Raw genomic sequence first — 26,829 nt, forward strand, 5'->3', positions numbered from 1 at the left:
GAGATTAGGGCACAAAGCGTATGTTTCAGTACGGGAGAAAGTGTAAAAAAGGATTTTCTCTGCATGTGTTGCTTTGACTTGATACATCTCATTATCATTACAGGATTAATGTAAAAGAGCAGTGTGGATAAGCTTATAATTAAGAAGCATTGAGAAAAATAGGGGGCCACTTCTATTGATTTCCACTGTGTGGACTTAATTGCCGGTTTTGTAAGAAATTTAAAACAATACTGTTATTAATGTGTCCAGACTGCAGTTCAAGTTGAGCAATTAGAAAATGTAAACAAATATTTTAAACATCATGGCAATTTTCTGTTTAAGTGTGCTCTGAATAATACATGATTTAAAGGAAATGAAATCCCAAACTTTGGATTTAAAAAAAACAAAGGCCATCTCATGTAAAGCCCTCAGATATGTACTACCCAGCCACACACACAGCAGCCAGTTGACAAGTAGGCCTGGCAGCTGGTCGGATGAGGCTCCGGGTATAATTAGGTCACGGAAGGTGAATGTAATTTTATGCCTATTTGAACTCTCTTCCCCTCTAATTGGTCTGATTAGCAATGCTTAATTGGCTTCTGAGTTTTCCTATTTGTTTTGCATTTGGCTCATTACAACAAAGTGAGTACTCAGATCCTTTACTTCAGAAAAAAAGAAGTAATACCACAGTATATAAATACTGTGTTACAAGGTAAGGTCCTGTATATAAATATTTATTTAAATCCTAAAGTATTAGCAACTAAATATACCCAGAGTGCAGAAAAATACCTTTCAGTATTATAAGTTTTATAATATTGTAAAAAATTAAATGCTGTTTTTGTATTAAAATATTGTAATTGTAGAAGCTAATCTTTACTACACACTCTGCTGGGTATCTTGCACATTTCAGCAAGGGATTAATACATCTAATATATTGAATGAAAGATAATGTATTTGTTGATTATATATTGTAATATTAATCGATGTCTTTTACTTACTAAAGCTGTTAAATAATGTAATGGTGTAAAAAGTGCAAAGTTGTATTAAATAAATAAGTTATATTCCTTTCAAAATGTATTCAAATGTGCTAAAGTACTGTCTGGGCTTCATCTAATAAAGAAATGCTCTTAGTGGTGACAGCAGAAATGTATATTTTAGAGCAAACTTCAAAAACATTTGTAATCTCTCTTCCTTATCTTATTCTAGAAAAAGGAAGGATGCAATGAAACACTTCATCATTTGCTGAACATTTTGCAAACATGACTTCAGGTGCTGTTTAAGCAGCATGCAGAATTATAACCACCTGTTATAGCAAAGAAAACACATCACTCATTTGAATAAATATAACTTTATTCTGAGAAGGACAAAACTATTTTACAATGTGCAACTTTACATCAGTTGAGTATGTGCTTTACAACTTTTCTTCAATGTTTCAAACATGTTTAATTCATTTTTTTGTATCAAAGTTCAATTATAACTTCTCTAAGATTCATTTGAAATGTTGGAGTTAAAGCAAAGCCAACAATTTGATCAAAAAACAAATAGCTTTTAAGTCTCCTATGTCTCATTCCTCAGGTAATACATTTGGAACTGTAGATACAAATGCAGATACAACGTTGTCAATAAAAGAAGAATGAAATCACCATATTTGTATTATTATGACCGTGAGCAGACACAGTGTTTTTAAGGGATACAGTATGACATCTTCATCAGCCATTGGCATGCATGCACATGAAAAGTGGTGCAAAAATATCAACTAGTGATGAACGTCAACAACTTATTTAGGTTTATGTAGAAAGAATCCCACCTTGCTGGAGCCATTTAAAGAAACTAAATGACTAAAATGTCCATTGCTATACTCTAACCTATTTTTTGTATTCATTTTAAAATAAACTATTACTACCAGTACAGGTATCTTATTCGCAATAAAAAATAAGGGGTGTTTCAATAGGACATTTAAGAACTGATGTTAACACAACTGCCTTGCTACTATAGCTAATATGATGTAGAAAACAAACGCCATAGAACACTATTCCACTGATGGCTCATGAGCTAAGACTTTGCAAAACTGTTTTTTTCTGTATGCGAAACACTCGACTTGAGTAAATAGGAATGGTGACAAACCCACTATCAGTGCGGATAGCTTTAACACAATCTTTCTTTGCCATTCTTTCATGAGTGTATCACTTGGGGCGGTGGTGGTGGCGAAGTCCATAGGGACTTGGCTTGGCAACTGGAAGGTCACCAGTTCAAGTCCCGGAAAGACCAAGTGCTACCGAGGTGTCCCTGAGCAAGGCACCGTTCCCTACACTGCTCCCCGGGCACCGTACATAATGGCAGCCCACTGCTCCTAACACTAGGATGGGTCAAATGCAGAGAAACCGTTTTGTTACATAGTACCTGTACTACGTAATGACAATAAGTTCAATCTTCTTCTTCAAAAGCATCACACAAAGCACATGACAAACTGCTCTACTGGTTTAAACTCAGGGAGGCCTCAGCACGTGCCCTGAGGTTCACCATGCTGCAGGTTCACAGCTCCTCGCTCTCCAGCATGGCCTCACGAGGGGAGCTGGAGAACAGGAAGGGGTTGTTGTCCGACGTGGGGAAAGCTGACTTGATGTCGAGCCCCTGTCCCGTCAGAGCTGCGTAGCGGCTGCCTGTGCGCGGAGCTTTTTTCATGGGTGCAGGGATGCTCTGATGCCACTGTGCTGGAGGCGCAGCAGATAGCTAGTATTACTACTTCGAGTGACAAACTACAACATTTGGCAAAATTCTTATTAAAGCTGATAGTTTTACAGCTATAAAAGATATTCACCATAGATATCAAGCCTGCAGGTGCAGGAGGAAATTCCAGCCTCGTTTTTTGCTGATACTGTGTACCAGCCGGCATCCTCTTTAGTTGTTGGCTGGATGAGGAGACACACATATCCTGTTGCGTCGTGTGTCATGCTGAAATAAACAGATCATGGAGAATTCATTCAAATTCCAATAAAGATCTTTGAAACTATTACAGATATTTTTAGGCATGTGGTTAGTAGCTGGCATGTCTTCTAGCCCCAAGCTTAGAGAAACATACAGGATAAGCTAGTTTAGCAACTAGCTTAGCAATGTACTGCTGTGGATTGGAGCAGCAGCAAAACATATCTCAGTGTTCTGCAAGGTAAAATCACTCTATATGTTAAGTCTGGTGGCTTGAAGAAAGCATAGATAACATTTCAGTTCCCTGTTGGAGAGGGCTGTCTGACAGGAAGGTACAGAAGATACATTATTCTAAATAAAGCATTGACTGATACAAATTGTTTTAGATGGCTAAAATGGGTTTTGCAACTGCCCTCGTAGAATGCAGTACATTGCTTTATTTCCAGACCAGTACTTTAATTTTCTGAACCCCACTTCATAACATTCATACGTGTGCAGGGAAAGCCTTTTCCTCCTACTCACCTGATCCTGTCCTTAGTTCTAGGAATGGTCTCATTGTCTTTCTTCCAGAAGATGAGTGGAGGGGGCATACCCACCACCCGACACTCCAGCCTGACTGGAGTCCCTTCAGGAATACCCATGTTCTGCAGCTTCTCCACGAACTCGGGCGAGTGCTTCATCTCTTTCTCTACAGCGGACATTAATTGTATTACTGGAACTTACAAACAAGCTACATCACAGTCAAAATAACTGATTTGCTTATGATGAGTAATTTGTTCATTTTCTTTGACTGTTTCCAGCCCTTACCTACAACTTTTAGCTCCAGACTAAAGGAGCTCTGCCCTGCTTTGTTGCTTGCAATGCACGTGTATGTCCCAGCATCGTTCTGCATCAGAGGATCAATGACCAGAGAGTGGACGCCATTCTCCCGCACCAGCATCTTGTGCAGAAGATCCGGATAGATTGGCCTCCCGTTGACCAACCACATCAGCTCTGGGTTAGGGAGGCCGCTCACCTGGAGCACATCAAAATGTTAAAGGAAGGTGAGGCAAACATGAAGTACTTTTGTATTACATTAAGGAGCTGCTGCCTACCTTACAGTCTAGCCTACACAGTCTGCCCTCGTGAGCCAGCATGTCCCCCGGAGCCTGGAGGAAGTGAGGCTGGAAAAAGCGCTCCTGGGTTTGCTCACTCTCAACTTCCTGTATGCGGGCTCGCACCCTGTGAAAGGGGAGCAGAGCATGTGATGTATGGAGGACGGAACCAAAGTATGTATAGTACATCCATGCATGCCTCCAACAACCCATAGGAGAAAAGATGACCCCAGGTCAGACTTTGAATGACAGCACCCTCATTTGTATGAAGAAGAAGAAATGCATGGCAAAAATAAAACAGAAATAAATAAGTTTGAAGAATATAAATAGGGGGCAAAATGCTAATTAAAATAATACTGAAATAAACATAAATATATAAAATAAATTAGTAAATGAAAAAATGTATCACTACATGTTATAATTAATATTAAAGAAAGAAAATATAAGAGTAAATAAATAGGGAAAGTAATACAAAAACTAAATGAAGACGCAAACTAAAAACAGAACTATAAATGTATGTTGTTGTTTTTTTAATAATTATTAATGGCTACATCTATTTACTATGGTCTAGGTACATTTTATGGCATATATATATATTTTTTAAAGCCATTTACTTTTCTTTTTTTTATTATGGCAGCTTCCTGCTAACACAGTTATGGGGCAAAAACCAGCTTAGACATTTATCCAGTTTAGACTTAATTGTAGCGTATGTTAACACGTTTGTATTGATCATTAAATAGGATTATTATCAGGAAGTAAAATCAGAACTTGGCTGGTTCCTCATGCTGCAAGTCTTCTTACCTCTGCGTCTCACACTGCACACTGCTCACCTCTGAGAGCTAATAGGTGTCATTCGGTTTCGGGGAGGTCCCGATTGGACAATCAAATGACCCGAGCAGCTGATCCGTCCCTGTTGGTCATTAAATATCAAACATCAGGAAGTGCAGCTGGAGGGAAAATGTTGAGAACATAAACAGGAAGTGTGAAGTATCACCTGAGGATTAGATGCCATGATGGTGTAGTTGCCATCGTCGTCTTGGGTGGTGGTCTCTATGTGAAGAGCACAGGTCCCGTCCCTCTCCCTTATTTTCTTGTAATGGACGTTCTTCCTCAACACCTGCTTGCCATCCTTGAACCAGTACACCTTTTGAGACACAGAGGGTGTGGATGATAAAATGATAAGGATGAGCGTGACAGATCATGCTGTCATGTTGCATACGGTTGACCTCTCACCTTTGGAAAAGGGATTCCCACTACTTTACATGAGAAAGTGACGGGCACGCCCTCCATGGCCCTGTAGTTCTTCAGTTTTTTGTCTAATATGGGCGCGATGCATCTCCCTGTAGGGACGTCATCGTGTTGCACCTCATCGTCCGATTCCTCCACCGGCGTCCGCTCCAAACGGAATTCAATCTCGCTCATTAGTCTCTGCTCAAAATTGGACACTTTGTACTCCTTGGAAAAGAAAAAATAACAACAAAAAAGTCACGTTGCACTAGATAGACGATTGACTAACTGGGATAAGACACAAATGCTTCTGAAAGGAATGCAACAATCAGGAACATGAGACAACGTGCATCTTTTATCATTTAGCAACCGTTAAAGTAACAATCTGCAACTCAAACAGAGAGGTACAGATTGTGACTTTAAACCACAAGATGATGAGAATCATGCAGTTGCATCTGCCTGACGGCATCATTCCTGGTTGGTAAAAACATGTTGCTCATCCAACCATAAAATAGGGCTGAAGGTAAAACAGTGAACAGAGAAGATGAGCTTGTGAAACGTGTGTGAAATGTAAAGACAGTATTTACCTAATGAAAGGCTTTATTTAATTTGGTAGTAAATGTATGTAGTTCATAATGAATTTACTGTTAACAATGTTATGATCATGAATAATGTTTACTAATTATTAGTAATGCTGTAATTTGGGTTATTTTGGATTGTGTAATATGAAATAATTATTTTAGTTTATTTGATATGATATACGTATATCATAGATGATGCAAGAAATAAACAATTACATTCTAATAACATAAGTACAATCATTTAATATTTAATATTATATATAAAATTAATATATTTTAAAATAATAACAATAAAGTTATATACTATATTCACTTTTTGATACAAAAAATAATTTATCTAAATATTGTTTATACATGATTATACGATTTGTTAACCAATTAATAAGGTATTGTAATGATGAGTTGCAACTTATATTAGCAATCCATATCCAGTTTGCAAACTAATTATTAAAAATAAACAGAATTATAGTATGAATATACAGCTCATTAAGGAAGTAAACAAAAAGTGTGACAGTTTGTAAAAATACTTTTTTGGGTTGTGAAGAAGAAAGATTTACATTTTGGTATTTTGGTAAGATCTGAAACGCAAACGGCAAAAAGAGGCTGCAAGCTTCAGTGGGGAAATGTGAAATGGTTTAGTGAAACTGGAGAATACTCCACTACACGCAAGATAACTGACATTTCATTAGCTTAATGCATTCTAACCCTACAATTATTTTTACGAGATTATTCGTGCAGGTTATATTAGTGCAGAGGCTTGAATGCGTGATTAGATATTTATTATCCGTGGTATTTATAGTGTCCTAATCTTGTTCTGACACATTTTATTAACCCATACAGCCTGGAGCAAAGCCGTGCTTGGGACGGGGGTCCTTGTACCTCATCATAGTTAAAGACAGTAGCAGGAATGTTTGGTCCAAGGGGTCTGCTCGCTGTTTTCCCCTCATTACTCAGCTTCTATGAGAGGGATAGGGATGGATGATGAACACCAACTGAGACACACACACTCTACAACAAACATCAATAACACACACACACACTAATTGTTAAGAGCGTGCGTGATTTGTTAAGCTACATAGACACATAACAAGGAATGACTGGGGAGGGAATGATGGCTGATGCTGAATAAAATCAAGTCCCTCACTGCCTCAGAGTCAATGCTTTTATCATCTGACACGTATGTATTCATTTCAACATGAATACATGAGAATAAACCTGGAGACAAATGAGAATGCAGCACAGTTGTGGTTAATATACAGTAACATTTATCCAAATAAATTGATTGCAACAGTTGGTTAGTTAAAATGTGACAACATACATATATACATGTCAACAAACATGATGATCAATAGACACAGTAGACTCAGTTCTATCTGAGCAGGGATGTAATGGATGTTGAAGTCCACTTTATATGTATCTGTTAAGCCCTGAGCCTGTTTTTCAGGTCTCAGGCTCGAAAATGACATTTCCAGAACAAATGACCATATCTTCCCTTCTAAAAGGGTTAAATTAATAATCTTTTTTCTCAAAGTAATGATAAACCTGTGAGTTGGATGTAGAAAAGTCAGAATCAATATAGATGTTTTTTATTTAAAAAAAAATTCAGATTTTACATAAATTAAACGTAAATTATAGTGTCCGTCCAAATATTATTTTTTACTTATAGTGAAAACTACCCTTGGATGATGGTAAGGTATACTAAAAGCTTTGGGAATCCAAAGTACAACATATAATAAGTACCCTGTATCAAGATTGAGGCAAAACAAGTGACATTTGACCTTTTTAGAGAGGTTTAGCCAAAAACACTCCACCTCTGAGGTGATTTGGGTGGAAATTGTTTTTTTTTCATATCTCTGGAACCCATTGGTCGATTTTGATGGTTGGCCGCTCTTTCTGACCGTTAGAGCCAATAGAATCGAAGGGGGAGTCCCCCACACACACTCATTGTGAAAGAAAAAGGTGGGGGCTTTGCGCATGTAATTTTGCATTAGAGTGAAGCTACAGTCTAGCTCTGACATCTAGAAACGTAAAAGCATGGATTATCTGTCTGTTTGTTTATGGATTATCAGAAATCATTTCAAAGGGACACAGACACATTGGATTAACCTATGGATTAACTTCAGCAGCGTTTTTATCGTTTTAATGCCATTGAAGACCACTTTGGAGAGACTACAGAGCCAAGGTAAAAATGTTAGCATTTTAGCTACCTAGCGTCACCTGTTTTGATGTCTGTTTTTGTTTATAACGTCGCAAATTCGTATAATTCAGTGGTAATGTCGGTGTCAATAGATTCTGTGTCACCTCACGATGTGAAACGATGTCATGGATGTGCAGAAAATATAAATAATACAGTTTTGTGAGTGATTTTCGGTGCAGTAATCTGTTAGCATTTTTCGCTCGTTGCTAATTCAGAGGCTCAGTGTTAGCATTGTGGGTTTTCTTTTGAAAAAAAAATAAAAATTATCAGTTAAATGAGTTTCTTCCCGTTACATGGATATAAAACATTCATAGTTTATTAAATGAACATGCCCTCAGACACTGTTTCCTGCAAGATGTTGTGGCAGTGCCCCGGTACCGGGGTCTCTCGGGCTTAACAGGTTAAAGGGGCCCTATTATGCTTATTTTCAGGATCATATTTGTATTTTGTGCCTCTACTGTTTACATGCTTTACTGTTCAAAAAGCACAATAGGACCCCTTGAAGGAGAAACTCCAGATTGAATAGTTATATTAAGAAAACCATTTTGTGTATTACAAGTTGAATGTATAAACAAAACCCTCACATTGTAAAATTCCCTACATGTTACATAACTCAGGTGTAAAGGAAATAAATATGAATTTGATAAATATCACCTTGAAACTTTCACAGTTGATTACCTACATTAAGGGAAACACATTTATCAAGTTTTGAATAACAAGTGTTTTCATTTTTTACTGTTTAAATATGCAAATGATCCACTATGTAATGCTTACTTACTACATATGCAAATAGACAAAGTTAATACACACCTACATTTTTTGGGGATATTTCATTTCCACTAGTCTCAAAGAAAATATGCTCTGTGAGCAAAACACCCCAAATTCTCGGAATTGACAGTGCATGCAAAAATGTTTTATCTGAATAAATTGGATTTGCAGATTTTGGGCTGAGCTTAATCTTGTCAAATATTTGTTGTGTATGTAAGTTGATTGCATTATTATATTTATGACCAACTACATCTCTGCAAGTCAAAAAGTTAGAATCTATCCGAGCTGCAGAGCTGGAGACTGCTTGTTACCTGTTGATGTGCAAAATGTTGAGTTTCGTCTCTAAGTCGAAGCTTTTTCTCAATGTCGTGGAGGATATTCTCTCTGCTTTCCCGAATGTCTTCATATGACGGGATGCGTGCCTTTTGCATGCTCTTTTTTAGCCTGAGGAGACAGAAGGGAAAAAAGGTTTTAGAAGATCGGACAGTTCACTAATCTGATGAGCGTTGGTCAGAGAGGGGAGGGCGTACCCTATGGGAGCTCCCCTGGGCAGGCCCATAGAGTTGGTGGGCTGAGTCGGGGTCAGGGAGGGCAGGACGGAGCTCAGGAACGCCACAGGGTTCTGAATGGGGCTGGAGGTGGAGGTGGAGCTGCTGGAGGTGGGAGAGGAGGCCTGGAGGGGCGACTGGGTTCGCATGGCGTACATGCTGTTCAGGTAGGGTGGCGACAGAGGTGTGGGTGAGGACACGAGAGACTGAGGGCTGGTGGGAGACTTGAGCACCCTGGTGGTGAAGGTCCTGGATGGGGGGGAGAAAGGCGGGAGGGTGGGGGAGCTGGCTGCGGAGGAGTTGAGCTCAGCGGCCAGTTCCTGGAGAAGAGGGACCGGAGATTCTGTCGGGGAAGGACTCCTGACCGGGGAGAAGCTCTGGGCTGCTATGAACTCTTTAGGCCGGGCGTAGCTGAAGGAGTGGGAGGTGGGGGTGAGGTTCATGAGGGAGGCATGGGTGCTTCTCAGGAAGGGAGCAGGAGAAGTGACCGAGGACAGATCTGTTAAGGCTGCGCTAAACTTTGGTGCGAAAGCAGAGAAAAACTGCGGTGTAGGGGGAGTTTTGGCGAGAGCTGCAGGGGTCAGGTTGAGGTGGGAGGCATGGATGGTGTTCATCTGGGTTACATGAGCTATGCTGACGGGTGGAGCTATTTTCAGCTGTGGGGCAGGTGGAGGGGAGGTCACCAGGGAGGAGGTCATGAGCTGAGGCTGGGGGTGAGACTGAGGCTGGGGCTGGGGCTGGTGCTGGGGCTGAGACTGGGGCTGGTGCTGGGGCAGAGACTGAGGCTGGTGCTGGGGCAGAGACTGAGGCTGGTGCTGGGGCAGAGACTGAGGCTGGGGGTGTGGGGGAGACTGGGGCTGGTGCTGGGGCAGAGACTGAGGCTGGGGCTGGTACTGGGGCAGAGACTGGGGCAGAGGCTGGGGGTGTGGGGGAGACTGAGGCTGGGGCAGAGACTGGGGCTGGTGCTGGGGCAGAGACTGAGGCTGGGGGTGTGGGGGAGACTGAGGCTGGGGCAGAGACTGGGGCAGAGACTGAGGCTGGGAGTGTGGGGGAGACTGAGGCTGGGGAAGGAACTGAAGCTGAGACTGATGTTGTGGTTGCGGCTGGGGCTGAGGGAGAGGCTTTGGTTGGGACAGAGTCTGGGGTAGGGGGTGAGACTGAGGCTGGGGCAGAGATGGTGGCTGAAGTTGGGCCTGGGGCTGAGGCTGAGGCTTTGGTTGGGACAGAGGTTGGGACTGAGGGTGGGGGGGGTGTTTGAGGTTCAGGGTCCTGCTGCTGCTCCATGAGGACCTGGTTGTGCAGATTCCGCAGCTGGGCCGGGTCCCTGTTGATCAAAGCAAAACGACATTTAAAGAACAGCCAAAAAACGACACTATACATGGTGAGAATCAGAGCGGCTCAGTACACTGCTCTCATAAATTAAGTCCACGCTATAAACCCAGCAGGACTGAGCCAGAGTCAGCACGAAGAACACTCTGCCCATGTATGGACTACAAACAAGTAGCCTGCAAAACAAGCTCTACACATTTCCAGCTTTCATACTTAACTGGCAATTCTTTTAGTTATTATTGGATTACTGCAAATTAAGCCCTACACTAAATAAATTGTCATATTTATCTTTGTATTTTAAGCATAACGTGTACATAGCAGCTAATCAAACCCTTCAAGATTTTGTTTACAGCATTATCTGAAATATTAGATAAACATAAATGCATAAAAGTACACTTACAAATAGAAAACGCCATCCCTAGTTTTTGAAAGCTGAAAGGTCCACATTTGAAGTCCGCCTGTGTTCATGTATGAGTTGCATCTGATTACAGCTGTGAGATGAGCCAGAGGAGGAGCAGGACCCCCCCCCCCCCCAACACAGCCCAGCTGATCTACTTTGATACTGACAAACTGTGAACCCAATATGGATAACTAATCATACTATAACTATACAATGACTGCTCTAGACCATTCTGACAGAAAGGCTTTAACAATAACGCATTTTCAATTTCCAATTATTGTGTCCAAAATAATTTATGGTATTGATATTATTGCTATATCTATAAAGAATGTGAATTAATTATTTGTAGTCAGTTGAATATCTATATTAAGGGAAAACATTTATCAAGTTTTTAATAACAACTGTTTGGATTTTTTATTGTTTAATACTGCAAATTATCCACTATGTAATGCTTACTTGTGGAGAAATCTACGAACGCAAATAGACCATGTTAGTAGACTCCTACATTTGTTGGGGTGTTGCATTTCCACTAGTCTCAAAGAAAATATGCTTTGTGAGCAAAACACCCCAAACTCTCAGAATTGACAGTGCATGCAAAAATGCTTTATCTGAATTCATTGGATTTACAGATTTTGGGCTGAGCTTAATCTTGTAAAATATTTGTTGTGTATGTAAGTTGTTTGCATTATTATATTTAAGTCAAAAAAGTTAGGAATCTATCCGAGCTGCAGAGCTGGAGACTGTTGGTACCTGTTGATGTGCAAAAATGTTGAGTGTCGTCTCTCAGTCGAAGCTTTTTCTCAATGTCCTGGAGGATAATGTCTTTGCTTAATGATATTATTGCTATATCTATAAAGAATGTTAATTAATTATTGTAATACTTCCAGTCAAAGTCATCTTTAATTTGTTTAATGTACGCTTTGTCTCTTTTTTGGCTAATTATTACCACATGAAATAAAGAGTGTTTCATTGACAATTTGCTAGATAATTTTCACGATCGTATCCTATGTATTATTAGCATGATATCATGATTTAATATTAAAAATAATACAGTATATCGAAACATCCTGGTTTCATAGTCTCAGCACAAGGCTGAAAGTCTGCTTCTTTATCAGCTCTACTCACAGTTTGGGTTTAGCCCGCACAGGTGGAGGTTCCCTGTTGAGCGACATGTTGGGGTCTTCATCACACTGACTGCTGGACGCGTCACTCTGCTCCTCCTCCTCCGGCAGTCTGAAGTGGACGCGCCGAGACCCGGAGCGGGAGTGTTTGGGTTTCGTTCGAGTCTTCAGGCAGGAGTTCGGAGGGGGGTCGGGCAGGGGCAGCACGATGAGGCTCCCATTCTGATGGTTAGGGGTCACCTTCACTGTGGCGCTGGTGTCGGGTGGTGTCACTGAAGGCGTGGGCGCTTCCTGCTCTGCTACCGTCCCAACAGAGAATGGAGAAGTGAAGGGTTTCAGGTAGGAGAGCACCTGTCTGCTGCTCTGTGGTTCTGCACCTGCTCCACTGGGTGAAGGATGGTTCTGATGGAGGTTGATAGGATCTAAGTTGGGGGCGCTGGTGCTGCGAGAGCTGAAGCTGCTGATGAGGCTGGAGGGCTCCAGGCTGGGGAGACTGGAGCGGAAGGGGTCTGGGCGCAGCATGCTGGATCCAAGGGGGTCCAAACGGAGGGTGCTGGTGCTCAACGGGTCCAGGCGTACGCTGCTGGAGATGAGAGGGTCCAGGCGGATGGTGCTGGAGTGGGGCTTGACGCTGGTGGTCATAGTAACCTTTGGTTGAAGGTTTACAGTGGGGGCGGGGGAAGGTTCTTGGCTTCGGTTTGGCTCCAGCATCGAATTGCTGGAAGGCCTCACATGGTTACTGTTGCTGGCATTGCCTGATGAGAATTACAGGTGTCAATATTGCACTTTGATAAGAATACATAAAAGCTGGAAGTAAACCTTAAATGTTACCTGTGACCCTCAGTGCTGCAGCGCTGGACACGGTTCCATAATTGTTGCTTGCTGTGCAAGTAAACATCCCCGAATCATCAGGAAAGACCTCAGCAATGACCAGAGTGCATATATCCTCTAGAAGTAGTAAAAAAAAAATAATAATCACATAATCAATTGGTATGGTATCTTATTAACTTTAAACAGAGAAAGATACATGACTTGTTGTGTTTCAGATGCCTTGCAGTGAGGTTAATGAGAGTGTGTGTGCAGCTACAGTAAGGCAGGTTTCAGTGATCTGCCATAGTGTTTTCACTCAGGATGAGAGACGACCTTATATGGTCCACACTCAGGGAACAGCAGCCCTGGTTTACTGAAGAAGAGCAGGAGCTCTCGCCAAGGACTATAAACACTTGCAGATTAATATGTACACACTGCAGCATCATATACAGACAGGCAGCTGCTTTAGTGCAGTCAGCATCTTGTGACTGATGAGGATTTAGTGTGTACCTGATTCAGCTGGAGACCTGGGCTCTGGAACAGAAACAAAAACCATTATCGTTATGGAAACGCAATAAATATTCTGCACTTCTCAGAGAATTGTTATTATCAGTTATCAGAAAGCATAAACCATTGATGCAAGTAGATTTTTATTCGTTTTTTTTCCTTAAGAAATAAAAACATTTTTATTTATGAAATAAACATTTCAAAACTTTTATGACAATATACAGTTTACAGTATTTGAAATTCCTTTAAAGTACTATGCATATATTTTAGCTCTTAGGACTCATCACCCCGCCTTTAGTCCATACATTACAAAATCAGGCCTTGGAAGAAAAGAGTACATTTAAAAAAAATGTTTTTACTTGCAATGAAAGTCAGTTCTTACACTCAATAAGGCGATAAACATAATAGTATTGTGTTAAATTAAGCATCACTATTTATTTACTATTTTCTTCCCTGCAACACCAAGGTTTTAGAGAACATTAAACTGCAAGAATACTGAAATATATTTAAAATAATCTGTATTCAATTGACTTATTTAGGAAACAATTAAGTCTTTACATCTTAATTAATTCACAATTAAGAAAAACGAATATGAAACAAGGCATGACATGTTATTTTTATAGTTGTAATTCATTTGTATATCATTATTACTTGCTCAGGCTTCCCTTTTCCTGCCTGTCTCTTCTTTATGAGTTAAATATACACTCATACACATACAGAGACACCTAACATAACCACCCTTTTGAAACAAGTGCTTTTACTAATTGTCAGCTTGTTTTATTGGCTTGATTTTGTTTGTGTGTTTTGTCTCATTTGTCTATATTCATGATTCCATCTATTATTATGTATTGTACTTTTACATCTCACCTCCTTTGTCCTTTTCACCAATACAAAAAACATTACCACTTTCTACAATATGACAGTAGTGTGGCAGAGCTTACTTTTCTGCAGGATCCTGTGTTCAGGAGAGTCCTCTATGAATGTCCCATCTCTGTACCAGTCCACTCGTGGTGACGGCACCCCTTTCACACGGCACTCTAGCACCACCAGCTGGCCTTCTGACGCAAGGAGGTCCTGCAGGCTCTGGAGGGACAACACAGGGAGTGTTACATTCATGTACACATACCAGACAGCAGCAGTGTACAGTCATCTGAAAATATCCCTACCTTTGTGAATACAGGGGCAGCCATGATAGGTTGGCCGTTCAACACTTGAGGGTAGGTGTAGGTAGAGGTTTGACTCTGATGATTAAAGACAAAACAGGCAGGTTGATATAAATATACAAAAGTGATAATTGTTGTAGAGGAAGGCAGTGTTTGAGCTCTTCTACCTCAGGCTGGAGTGTTTGTGTTGGAGGGGACAGCACAGAGGAGACCACTGAGTTCTGGAGCAGTGATAGAGCTTCTGCTGCAGCCGTCTCCACTGGAGGAGGAGGAGATGTAACAGACACCTCCTGGGCTTCTGAAAGTCCTGTTTGGCCTGGTGATGAAGTAGGAAACACCTGCACCTGTGACACTATTGGCTCTTCCAATGTTGGTTCCTCTTGAACAGGGAGTGCTGACGGTGTTACGGATGCATTCAAAGGCTCAACGACTGAAAGTATGGTGGCTGGTGTCCTCACTGGTAGCAGAGGTTCTGGGATTATTTGGTTAGTTTGTGCAGAGACGATCTGCTCTGCTGGCTCCTCGATGGCTGCTGCAGGGTCAGATGATGGAGGGTCTTCCTCTTCCGCAGAAAGAGCTTGGCTCGATGATGGAGAAGATTTATTCTGCTGCCTTTGAAATCACAGAAATGTCTCGATTAGTGCTACAATAAGATAGATGACACTCAAAGTTGGTAATAATTGTAAAAACTCACTGTGCTACATGTTCAAATCGCTGTTCCCCATCAGAATCCGAAGAGGAGGTACCTATGCAAAACACATTTCGTCACTCAGTGTTTTAAGCGGTTTTAAGTAGCTTTAAAAGTGACAATGAAAAAGAACCAGGAGAACCACCTTCGACGTAGATCTCGGCTGACGTGGAGTCAGTGCCATAGAAGTTAGAAGCGAAGCAGGAGTAGCGCCCAGTATCTTCCTCGAAGGCCTCTGCGATGATCAGAGAGTGATGCTCTCCGTCGGTGATGATCTGGATGTCCGGGCAGTTCTCCAGCTCCTTGCCCTCACAGAACCATCTTCAATTCAAAAAGAAAGCACAAAATGCTCAGAAACACTTAGCATGTTATTACTTAAAGAAAGTTCCATATGCAATAATGTTGGAGGAAATCCTTAAAGCTGTAAACTTATCTATGGAGCTTTTAACCTGTAGTAGCGCTACCAAGCAGGGTTTTATAAGAGAGTCAATGGCTGGACAATTAAACCATTACCAAATATGTAAACTATAAAATGTTCCACAATAACGATAATACATACATATATGTTTTAGGCTCTGAGAAGCGTACTCCGTAGGTATATTGTGGCTTTCAAATAATGGACATTGTTGTAATTGTTATGATGCTTAAAAAGTAGCGCACATCAGTTGTATAGTGTCAAAGATTTTGTGGATGTCAATAATGCATAACCGCATAACCGTTGAACTTATTAATAGAGGTAGATGAATTTGATGTATTTTTAAAAGTCAGCTTTGCATATATAAGACTAATAAGACTTTAAGTTTACATGCAATGTGTTTTGGTGAGAAACCCCTTTTTTGTCAACCTTTCAGAGAAATCTCGAAATAAAGGCGTGTGGTGCAGTGGGTTGCGCGTTGGTGTTCGGATCAGGGGGTCACAGGTCCAAACCCCACTTGTGACGACCCCTGCCTTGTTATCTCTTGTGTGTGTGTGTGTTCCTTTAAGGTTCTCCCTTTGGTCTATCAGCTGGGATTGAGGACACCTGGCGGCCGGTACCAGAGGGTTTAAGGGCCTGAGTGAGACCCGCAATCTCTCTCCCCGCAGAGGACCGGACCTCGGAGAGCAGCCACGTCGTGTATTCTTTTTTGCCTTGCCCTTTTGTTTCCTTTGGCCACCTTGAGTTTTGCCAAATAAATACCTTTTTCATATATATTCTTGTCCTTCCCACGCTTTTTGTTATGGCCAAGAGCCAGGCCATGACACACTGCAGTCAGCATGTCGTTGTGTCCCTGGGCAAGACACTTCAAGGCAAGGCAAGGCAAGGCAAGGCAAGGCAAGGCAAGGCAAGGCAAGGCAAGCCAAGCCAAGGCAAGGCAAGGCAAGGCAAGGCAAGTTTATTTATATAGCACCTTTCAACACAAGGCAATTCAAAGTGCTTTACAAAAATGGAAGACATGAAAATGGCATTTAAAATCAGTCATTAAAAAGAAAAGATAATAAAATAAACATTAAAAGAAAAAAATACATCGATAAAAGTTACAGTGCAGTTTAAGATGTGAATAGTTCAATTAAAAGCAGCGGCAAAAAGAAAAGTCTTCAGCCTGGATTTAAAAGTAGTAAGAGTTGCAGCGGACCTGCAGGTTTCTGGGAGTTTGTTCCAGATATTTGGAGCATAATAACTGAATGCTGCTTCTCCATGTTTAGTTCTGACTCTGGGGACAGAAAGCTGACCAGTCCCTGAAGACCTGAGAGTTCTGGATGGTTCATAATTTAGCAGTAGGTCAGACATGTATTTTGGGCCTAAACCATTCAAAGCTTTATAAACCAGCAGCAGTATTTTGAAATATATTCTTTGACACACAGGAAGCCAGTGTAAGGACTTCAGAACAGGAGTGATGTGATCCACTTTCTTAGTGTTAGTGAGGACTCGAGCAGCGGCGTTCTGAATTAGCTGCAGCTTTCTAATAGATTTTTTAGTGAGACCTGTAAAGACACCATTACAGTAGTCGAGTCTACTGAAGATAAAAGCATGGACAAGTTTTTCCAAATCCTGCTGTGACATTAGTCTTTTAATCCTAGATATGTTCTTTAGGTGATAGTAGGCTGATTTAGTAACTGTTTTAATGTGACTGTTGAAACTCAGGTCAGAGTCCATGACTACACCTAGATTTCTGGCTTTATCTGTTGTTTTGAACATTGCAGACTGAAGCTCAGTGCTAACTTTTATAAGTTCTGCCTTGGCTCCAAAAACCATTTCCTCAGTTTTATTTTTGTTTAATTGGAGAAAGTTCTGACACATCCAGTCATTGATTTGTTCAATGCACTTACTCAGTGTTTGAATTGGAGCATAGTCTCCTGGTGAAATTGTTACGTAAATTTGTGTGTCATCCGCATAGCTATGGTAACTTATTTTGTTGTTTTTCATTATCTGAGCCAGTGGTAGCATGTAGATGTTAAAGAGAAGAGGCCCCAAGATGGAGCCTTGAGGTACCCCACATGTCATATTTGTCAACTCAGATGTGTATTTACCTATAGAAACAAAGTTTTTTCTGTCCTTTAAGTAGGACTCAAACCAATTTAGAACTGTTTCCGAAAGTCCCACCCAGTTTTCTAGTCGGTCTAGTAATATGTTGTGGTCAACAGTGTCAAACGCAGCACTGAGATCTAATAATACTAACACTGAAGTTCTGCCACTGTCTGTGTTTAAGTGGATGTCATTGAAGACCTTTACAAGAGCAGTCTCAGTGCTGTGGTTTGGACGAAATCCTGACTGGAACACATCCAAACAGTTATTTAAATGCAAGAAGTTACTCAACTGTTGAAATACAACTTTTTCAATGATTTTACCTAGAAATGGCAGGTTTGATATTGGCCTGTAATTGTTCATTACTGAAGCATCTAGATTATTCTTTTTTAAGAGCGGTTTAATGACTGCAGTTTTCAGGGCCTCTGGAAAAATACCTGAGTGAAGAGATGTGTTTACTATATGAAGTAGATCTGAGGCCATGCAAGGAAAAACATCTTTGAAAAATCCTGTTGGAATAATATCAAGGCAGCAGGAGGAGGATTTCAGAAGTTGAATAATGTCCTCTAAGTTTTTACCATTAATCTGATGGAATTGTGTCATGGTGTTTGAATTGATATTAGGTGGACATAGGGACAACACATTTGCTGTACCTGATGCAGAGGCACTGACTGCTTGTCTAATTTTCTGAATTTTGTCAGTGAAGAAGGAGGCAAAATCATTGTACGCCCTGGTGGATAGAAATTCAGAGGCTACTGACACTGGGGGATTAGTTAGTCTGTCGACGGTAGCAAACAAGGCACGTGCGTTGTTTTTGTTTTTGGTAATGATGTCAGAGAAGAAAGACTGTCGTGCGTTTATCAATTCCAAATTATAAAGGCCAAGTCTCTCTTTATAGATTTCAAAGTGAACCTGGAGATTTGTTTTTCGCCACCTACGTTCAGCTTTTCGACACTCTCTTTTTTCTGTTCTCACAGTCATGGCCTTTCTCCATGGAGATATTTTCTTGCCAATCACTTCCTTTACCGTAGTTGGAGCAATGGTATCTATAACATTTTTAATTTTTGAATTAAAATGATCTACTAGCTCATTCACCCCAAATTGCTCCTGTGGGGATTGCCCACGGTATTGAGTATGTTAGTCGCTTTGGATAAAAGCGTCTAACAAGTAGCATGTAACGTAAAGGCTTTGATATTGCATTAAATGGATATTATAACTACTACATTCCTATTTGTCAGGGCTGGATGTGTATAATTACTGGGACAACTATATTGTTCCTTATTGTATGTGGACATGACGTTGTGGATAGTGTGAATTTGTATAAAATGGTTTTCTTTTTAGTATGGCAACCTGACATAATGTAAAAACAAGTAATAAAACAGAAGAATAAAGTATTAAGTGTCCATGCAGCTTTAACATAGGGAACATTTACATTTTTCCAAACATATCAATGAGCTCTTTTCCTTTTATTGGTCACCTGTCTATGACTTAAGTTATAGTACTCTTATATGACTTAAATATGAATATAGTAGGATATTTTATGATATCCTTGCTATATAATTTAAAACCCCGTTCATAGTTCTCTTTTTCCTCCTCTTAACCTTCTGACATCGTTTCGGAGAATCTGCTTCCATGTGGTGCCAGTTTTCTAAAAGTGCCTCTGGCTCTCTGCCACTTTGTGGAGTTATGCAGGCTAAGAGAAAAATGTTTTGATGACCAAGCCCTATCCCTTTCCCTGTAAGACAAGAAGCAACGCCAGCGTGCCAGTTCAGAGGTGCTTCAACGCACTGTTGATGTTACAATATCCAAGGAGCACAAAACAGCTCACCAAAAGGCACCTAGAATGTGTTGTGCGTCCATCAAATCTGGTGTTTTCTTATGTTGCTTTTTGCCTTTTTCAATTAAAGGGGCCCCATTATGCTAATTTCCAGGTTCATATTTGTATTTAGTGTCTCTACTGTGACATGTTTCCATGCTTTAATGTTCAAAAAGCTCTTTTTTTTTCTCAGACTGCCTGTGCTGCAGCATCTCTTTTCACCCTCTGTCTGAAACCAGAGCCCAGTCTGCTCTGATTGGTTAGCTGGCTGGATCTGTTGTGATTAGTCAACAGCTTAGAGACAATCTGTTGGAGCGCTAGCCAAAAGAAGCCTGAGTGTAACATAGTGATGTCATTATTTCACGAAAGTAAACAAAGGACTACAATGGAAGGGTATTTAGGCAGGGGTGGGAGAGAAACTCTTACATTTTAGCCTTTGCAGACCATTTACATGCACACAAGCCTATTTAAACACACTACAGGAAAGGGAAAGCCCCAAAAAGCATAATATGACTCCTTTAAAAGGAAACCAGACTACAGTCCGACCTGGCTGATATTAAGTTATAGAAAGTATTCCTACCAAGTAGCATCCACTCTTTTGGAATTTAAGTTGACAAAAGTCTATTTATTCATTTTAAATATTAATAGTACACCTTTAATTCTCTCTGTCCAACATAATGCAGAAGCATCGACGTCTACGCAGATCTATTTTGAGCAGATGAGGTGCTTTATGAAATCCAGCCAATAAACATGCAGGAATGAGGTGAGGTGTTACTCTCTGACAGGACGTCATCAGATGATCATAAATCACATCGAGTGCTTCCACCAGACTCATATTGTCATCTAAATATGCACTAAATAAAACTCCAAGGGTTAAGAAACTATTCCTCAATTACTTTTACTCAGCCAAAAGACATGATGAGACACAGTTAAATATGTCCTATTTAATAATTCCAACTTTTCAATAAGAAAATGACCCAACACTTGTGATAGCAAACACAGATTTATCTACGATGTCTATTTTTTGATTGTTTGTTTGTTTCGCCCTTGCATTGAAAAATGTACATAATATACGTTCATAAGATGTCATTGTATTTCATTTTTTTTAAATCTACAATAAACAGAGGGTTTTTTTGTTCAAGTCAGTTTCAAAAATACGCAACACACACAGTTTCTTTGGTGATAGACAAAAGCATCCAAGGAAAGTTCTATTATTAATTTGACAGTCCTTGTATATTTAATTAAAAGCTGTTTTTAACAGTATCAAAACACAAACTAGGCTCCCCATTGCTTCTCTATGCATGGAGAGGAATTCATTCCTTATTTCATTTTAAATCAAATGAAATGAAATCAAAGTGTAGTTTCCAGTGACAACACGGTAAAGATCTGTTTCTGATACTTTGGCTATAACACTGTGCTGTCAATGTCCTGCCAGCGGCTGAGCTACATCATTCCTAATGAGTAAGGGTCTAAAAGGAAAGCATTAGTAGTAGAGTTGGTGGCTGATCTGTGATCTGTGATCTGCACCTGTCTGAGCTATTTTCCCTCTGGACTTCAGAACCGGAGAGGAGATTCCCTCTGGAGCCTGGGAGCTCTGACTGGCTGACCCAATCACATACGCATACAAGCATGCATAGCGCTAAACATAGACTCAGTGAACACACAATGCTGTGCCCTGACACACCGGTGACAGCACACCACTGCAAACCGATGGGAAATATGAACCTGACAACTCTATTTTCACTCAGTAAAGTCATAGTTACTAACGCAGTAGCAGGAGAAACAAGCAACAGCATCACACCAAAGTCGATCAAAAGAGCATTTTGTTAACAGAAAGCACCTTTTTTTAATTGGAATACACTCAAATTGAACTCACATCTTCAGACGTGTCAAGTGTAAGACACTGGGACAGACCATATGGTTAAACAATAACTGTATAAATCATCTTACCACAGTCTTCCAGCTTCTGTCAGTAGGATCCATTATCTGACACGACTACAGCTCGCACTGTCAGGCCGGGCTAAAAATGGCCAAGAGCTACATTCTCCCCGGACACTCACATATGTTAGTGGCTCAACAATGTTGGAAGACCAACAAGACCATGCCCCCATAGTCTGAGACCTCAGCTTTACTTGTATTCAAGGCTTTGTTGTCCTCGTGATGAAGCCAGGGTTTTAACAAATATCTAACTACACTGCCACAAGACAAGCATTAATAAAAGTGAATTACCTCCATGTTCTTCCTCAAAATGTGCTCTGCTCACCCTGCTACCAAAAGCAGCTAACTGCAATGAGATGTGTTCACTCCTCTCCTATTTTGGCACATGTTGAATGTGAATGGTCATTATTCAGGATGGCCCTTCCTTGGAATATGACGGTATTCTTCTAAAGAACGAATGACAGCCAAATGTTATTTGTCCCAGACATAACCCTGACATAACAAACAGACACTCACACTGTTCAGAATCAGCTGTTGGCTATCGTCTCAGGTCACACTTCGGTTAGGATCCCCCAAGAAAGAAACACTCTTCATCTTGGGTCACAATTCTCAAAAGGCTTTGTAATTCCTCAGTATCAGCTCAGGCCAAGGAACAGACATGGCATCTTAAAGTTTAACACTTCATAAACACTCAAGTCTGACCAAAATTGTACTTTTGAGGCCCACATGCATATTTGATTGTTGACAACTCTGATACATATTTTTGGTTGCTTATATTTGTACATGAAAGATTATAAACCATGATACATTTGATCCTGATTTGGATATTATACAGAACAAAAACACTGGTGGACAAACATTTACACTAAACCTAAAAACATACTTTGGCCACTTGTCTACTGAAATGTATTATTGTATATTACCAGACCTAGGTGGCACAACCAGTAGATGTAATAAGTTATAATTAGATAATAATATCGGGCTCTTGTATACCAAGGTCTTAAACAAGTCTTAAAAGGAATTGAAGTAATTAATCAAAAATGAAAGGCCTGAACTGGTATTAAAATGTCTTAAATCAATCTTTTAAAAGTCTCAGTGTTAAGTTGTGGGAAGTAGGACTAATAAATCTGTTTCTTCTAACATTTCATTTTAAAATCTCAAAACAATTGTTCAAATCTTTCATTTCTTTACATAATTTAACCAATGCCTATTACATTAATTTAACACAGATCATGATAGCAGAAATATTTTGTGAAGCATGGTCCTTCATTTCAATCCGAGTGGCAATTTTCTTCAAATTCCACCATTAAAATTGTAACTTAAAATTATGTAAGTATTATTAGCAAATGTTATTTAAAGTTTTAAAAGTAAAAGTATCAATAATTCAGAATAATGGTTGCTGTGAGAGTTAAAATGTTAGCTGTTACACAACTGATTACTATTACTGATGCGATACTGTATATTTTCCTTGAATCCTTTGCCATTTAGTACACTTTTATATATATATATATATATCACTGGTCAATTAAGTCGATAAATATATGCATCATATATTATAAGATTTATTGTGTCTTGTATGTGAAATCCTTATTCTGTACAGTAACTACAAATGTCAAATAAATGTAGTGGAGTAAAGAGTAGAAAGCAGCATTAAAAGGAAATACTTAAGGAAATACATTTGTACCAATTAGAATCCCTGCTATGACACCTAAACCTAAAACCCTCATAACATTATCTCCAAACATAATTGTTCCCAAATGGTACTGGTAAAGCATACTGGCATTTCTGCAATTCCAAGTATTCCAATAAAACAAATTAAGGCTCATGTCCTGCTGTATTATATTTCCCGCACACTAAGAACTAAAGTACTCTCAGCACTGGTTTGTCTTACCTGACTTCAGGCACAGGGAGTCCTCTAACAATGCAGTCCAGCTGGACCTTGCTGCCCTCTGCAACCTCCCTGCTTTTCAGTTTCTGGATGAAACAAGGAGGCTCAGACGCAGACTCCGCGGGGTACGGAGTGTCTGTCGGGGTGCAGCTTTCTGCCTCCTCTGGTGCCTCCTGGGAAACAGAATCACACTGCTGCTCCTCAGTAATCCTGCTGTCCTGAAACTCCACGTGCCCAATCTCAGAGTCCAGCTGGGCCTCTGGTTGGTGGCTTACAGCGGGGCTTGGTCTCTCCTCCTCCACCACCACCTCTGCCTCCACCTCCAGGGGCATGGGAGAGCGCTCTCTGTTGTCAGGGCCGAGGGGATACACCTCCCCATCCACCTGGCTCTTGTTCTGGTTCCTGCTCCGGTGGGGTTTGCTCCCTCTCTGTCGTCCCCGTTTGGAGCTGTTGGCCTTGAAGAGAGAGGAGAGCTCCTCGATGAAGTCTGCTGCCTTGTTGAGGAACTCCTTCTTGGACTGGTTCTCCATGCCGTACGGGGCGTTCTTCGCCGACCTTTCAATGTCGTTGAACCCCTCACCGGGGTCCCTTGCGTTTCTGGACATGTTTTCCTGCCGTGCGGACGCTTTATGCACCTTTCTGTCTGGTGTGAATGTTGTGTGTTGCAGTTCTTTGAGTTCAGGGGCCGGCTGGGTGAAGGGCACCATGGAGGGGGTGGCGGAAGGAGCAGGAGAGGGGTTGGCCAGGGGAACAGATGTGAGTTCAGAGGAAGAGGCTGAGGGGCTTGTGGACTGGGTTGATGGTGCGACAAAGGCTCTGACCTCTGCCTTCTCCTCTTGAGGCTCATGTCCGATGGCCTGCCGGGCCAGGTTCACGCTCTTATCCAGCTCCTCCTGGCTGAGGAAGGCTGACAGGTCTGTGAATGTGGGATCATTGTGAGCCCCAGAGTCCTCCGCCTTGCCTTTCAGCGACCCGTAGATCTGGAGGCTTGAGGAGGAAGCGTCTGAGCGGCTCATCTCGCTGTGGCGCTGCTGGGCTCGGGCCTCTGCCAGGTAGTTCTCTCTGAGGAGCTGAGACAGTGACGGGGGCTGCTCGATGTTGTTCTCCTGCATGCTGAGGGAACAAGATTGTCAATGAATTACATTAAAAACAAGTATTCATGTAGGAAAATGCTCTCCGTTTCCCCACTACAGCCTATAACCACGCCATGCATTACAATTCAATGGTAATGTAACCAACTGAAATGTGTAAATGGCAATGCTCACTGTTATGGATCAATCAATGAAAGTACATAACCGTAAAATGACTGAAAGTGGCCGGCTATCTATCATCAAATAATACATTTTTAGATTGACAGAAAAGCTGAAATTCTATAAAGGCACAATATCCACATTCTTAAAGGAGAACTACGCCCAATTGAAAACTGCATACATGTTATTCCTCTATAAGAAAGTCCCAAAATATAAGTAAATATGATTAACTCTCTCCAAAAACATTGAGTATTTACGTTTCAGAACTCAGAACTTCCCTAAAGTCTTTCCCTATTAAATCTTTTCTGAAGGAGCAGCTCCGGACTTCATACTTGACGACATCGGAAATATGAAACATACTTCTCTGGTTACTTGCTTTGAGAGCGAGTGTATCTCATGTTCAAAAATATTGAATGAACTTTCTTAAGTCATGGAAATAACTAATTGGAAATCTTAAGTAAGTGGTGAACCCCTTTAAATGTGAAGATGTGCTGGGTTTCTTTATCTGCTTTGATAGGAAACTAAATATTTAAATATTTAGAATATCAAGCAAATAAAAACCTGATTGAACTCTGGGAAATTGATTAATTATTAGGAAGTAAGATATATTAAATGCTAATGTTTGGTTGCAATACTAATGAGCAGTAATGTAATGAATGAAGTGAATGCAGGTTGAAGTACATAGAATGAAACAGTTCACTGACATGTCAAAGATGCAGACCTCAGTCAATTAAACAAATACAAAATAAAGATCGTGTTTCGTTCCCTGCGGCTGCAATATTTAGAGCAAACACAGAACATGAGAGCAGAGACTGAAGTTAAAAGCAGGGGATATGTGGTATTAATAGTTTTTTATTTAAGCCTAATTCCAGCTTTCCTCTAACCAGACAGGGTATCAGCTTCATGCACTGAGAGCAGATCTGATGGGACCCCTCCACCTCGCACCAACTCTTATGACGTTTAGTCTCCGCACAACTTTTCGACACTCGGCGTGAGCATGTTCTTAAGTCCAGACATGAGATAGGGTACACATATGCTACTGACAGTCAAATCAGCACAATAAGAGAGGCAGCAATGCCCTTCCAACGGACCTGAAGCTGCAGCTGTTGTGTACATTAATCCTTTGCAAACAGGCTCCGAGCCCACCGAGTCATATCTAATAATAGCGAGGGGTCAGTTTACATGAAGAGAATCAACACAAAAAAAGCAGTGCCCCTCATCCAGGGCCCTTGTTATCATGATTCTGATCAGCCACAACAATTATTATTAAATCAGAAACTATAATGATCATAAATGGGACACTGCTGAGTGAGCAGATTAAAGGGCCCCTGGATAAACACCGGCAGGTTAAGATAATTCAATTTAACATTCACAGAAATAGACTCCAGCCCTGCTGAGGCTCAATGTCTGAGGTTTTCTAAGGCTATACACAGCATATGAGGCAGTCAAAAGGAATCTGTGAAAAATTAAATTAGGGGGTGGTGTGTTTTACCTTCAGAATAAGCCCCAGCGGCCCCTGGTAAATCCTCAGAGTGCACCTGTGCTCAAACAGGGAGATTCCGGTCTTCCGGCGGCTGCCACTTGGGAAAAATCTTGGACACGAGCAGCTGCCAAGCCTTCCCGGTTTTACCGCACAGTTCACCTTGGAGAGTTTACGGGAATATATGGATCCGTGTAGCTACGGTAACTTGTCACCAGCACAAGTAGCAACATTTGTCAGCGCAGTAGTCGCAGGTTATTTTGGGGAGGCCTGGCCAATGTGTCAGGGTGGCGTCCCAGCTCATTGGCCAGGGGGGGCCTGCTGTAAAGAGATTCCTCCTCCAGTGCTCCGTCACAGGCCGCCATCCTACAGAATTAGAAGCCCCTTGTGGAGCCTCCCAGACACTAAGGTTCACACAGCAGATTAACAGCAATAATACACTTTGAAATGTGTGTTACACTGTATAAAAACAAAACAAATGAATGTGGTAAAAGTTATGGCAGTGGTTGTGACTGGATTCAATGTTTTTTTGGAAAAAGATTTCTTTGCAACAGATTTTTAACAGTGTTTGAGCCAAGTTACATTTTATTCACTGAGGTGCAGTTTTAACATGGATCATT

The 26,829-nt window shown here is 40.9% G+C and overlaps 1 protein-coding gene across 1 annotated transcript; it reads right to left on the bottom strand.

Annotated features, from left to right (window-relative positions):
- Positions 1-1,317: 1,317 nt before the first annotated feature.
- mypn (myopalladin) lies at positions 1,318-26,423 on the bottom strand. The gene is given in 22 exon segments (XM_034151741.1): positions 1,318-2,690; positions 2,798-2,931; positions 3,424-3,589; positions 3,709-3,916; positions 3,996-4,122; positions 4,826-4,905; positions 4,990-5,139; positions 5,229-5,450; positions 6,683-6,760; positions 9,080-9,212; positions 9,299-10,317; positions 10,319-10,640; positions 12,171-12,921; positions 12,998-13,114; positions 13,487-13,510; positions 14,425-14,566; positions 14,650-14,724; positions 14,814-15,258; positions 15,341-15,392; positions 15,480-15,655; positions 23,483-24,592; positions 26,222-26,423. Coding segments are annotated over 21 exon segments (5,709 nt in total). The 5' UTR covers position 24,592; positions 26,222-26,423; the 3' UTR covers positions 1,318-2,511.
- Positions 26,424-26,829: the final 406 nt, after the last annotated feature.

Source organism: Trematomus bernacchii, unplaced genomic scaffold, assembly GCF_902827165.1.
Source record: "Trematomus bernacchii unplaced genomic scaffold, fTreBer1.1, whole genome shotgun sequence".
In the NCBI taxonomy this organism is placed as follows: Eukaryota; Metazoa; Chordata; class Actinopteri; order Perciformes; family Nototheniidae; genus Trematomus; species Trematomus bernacchii.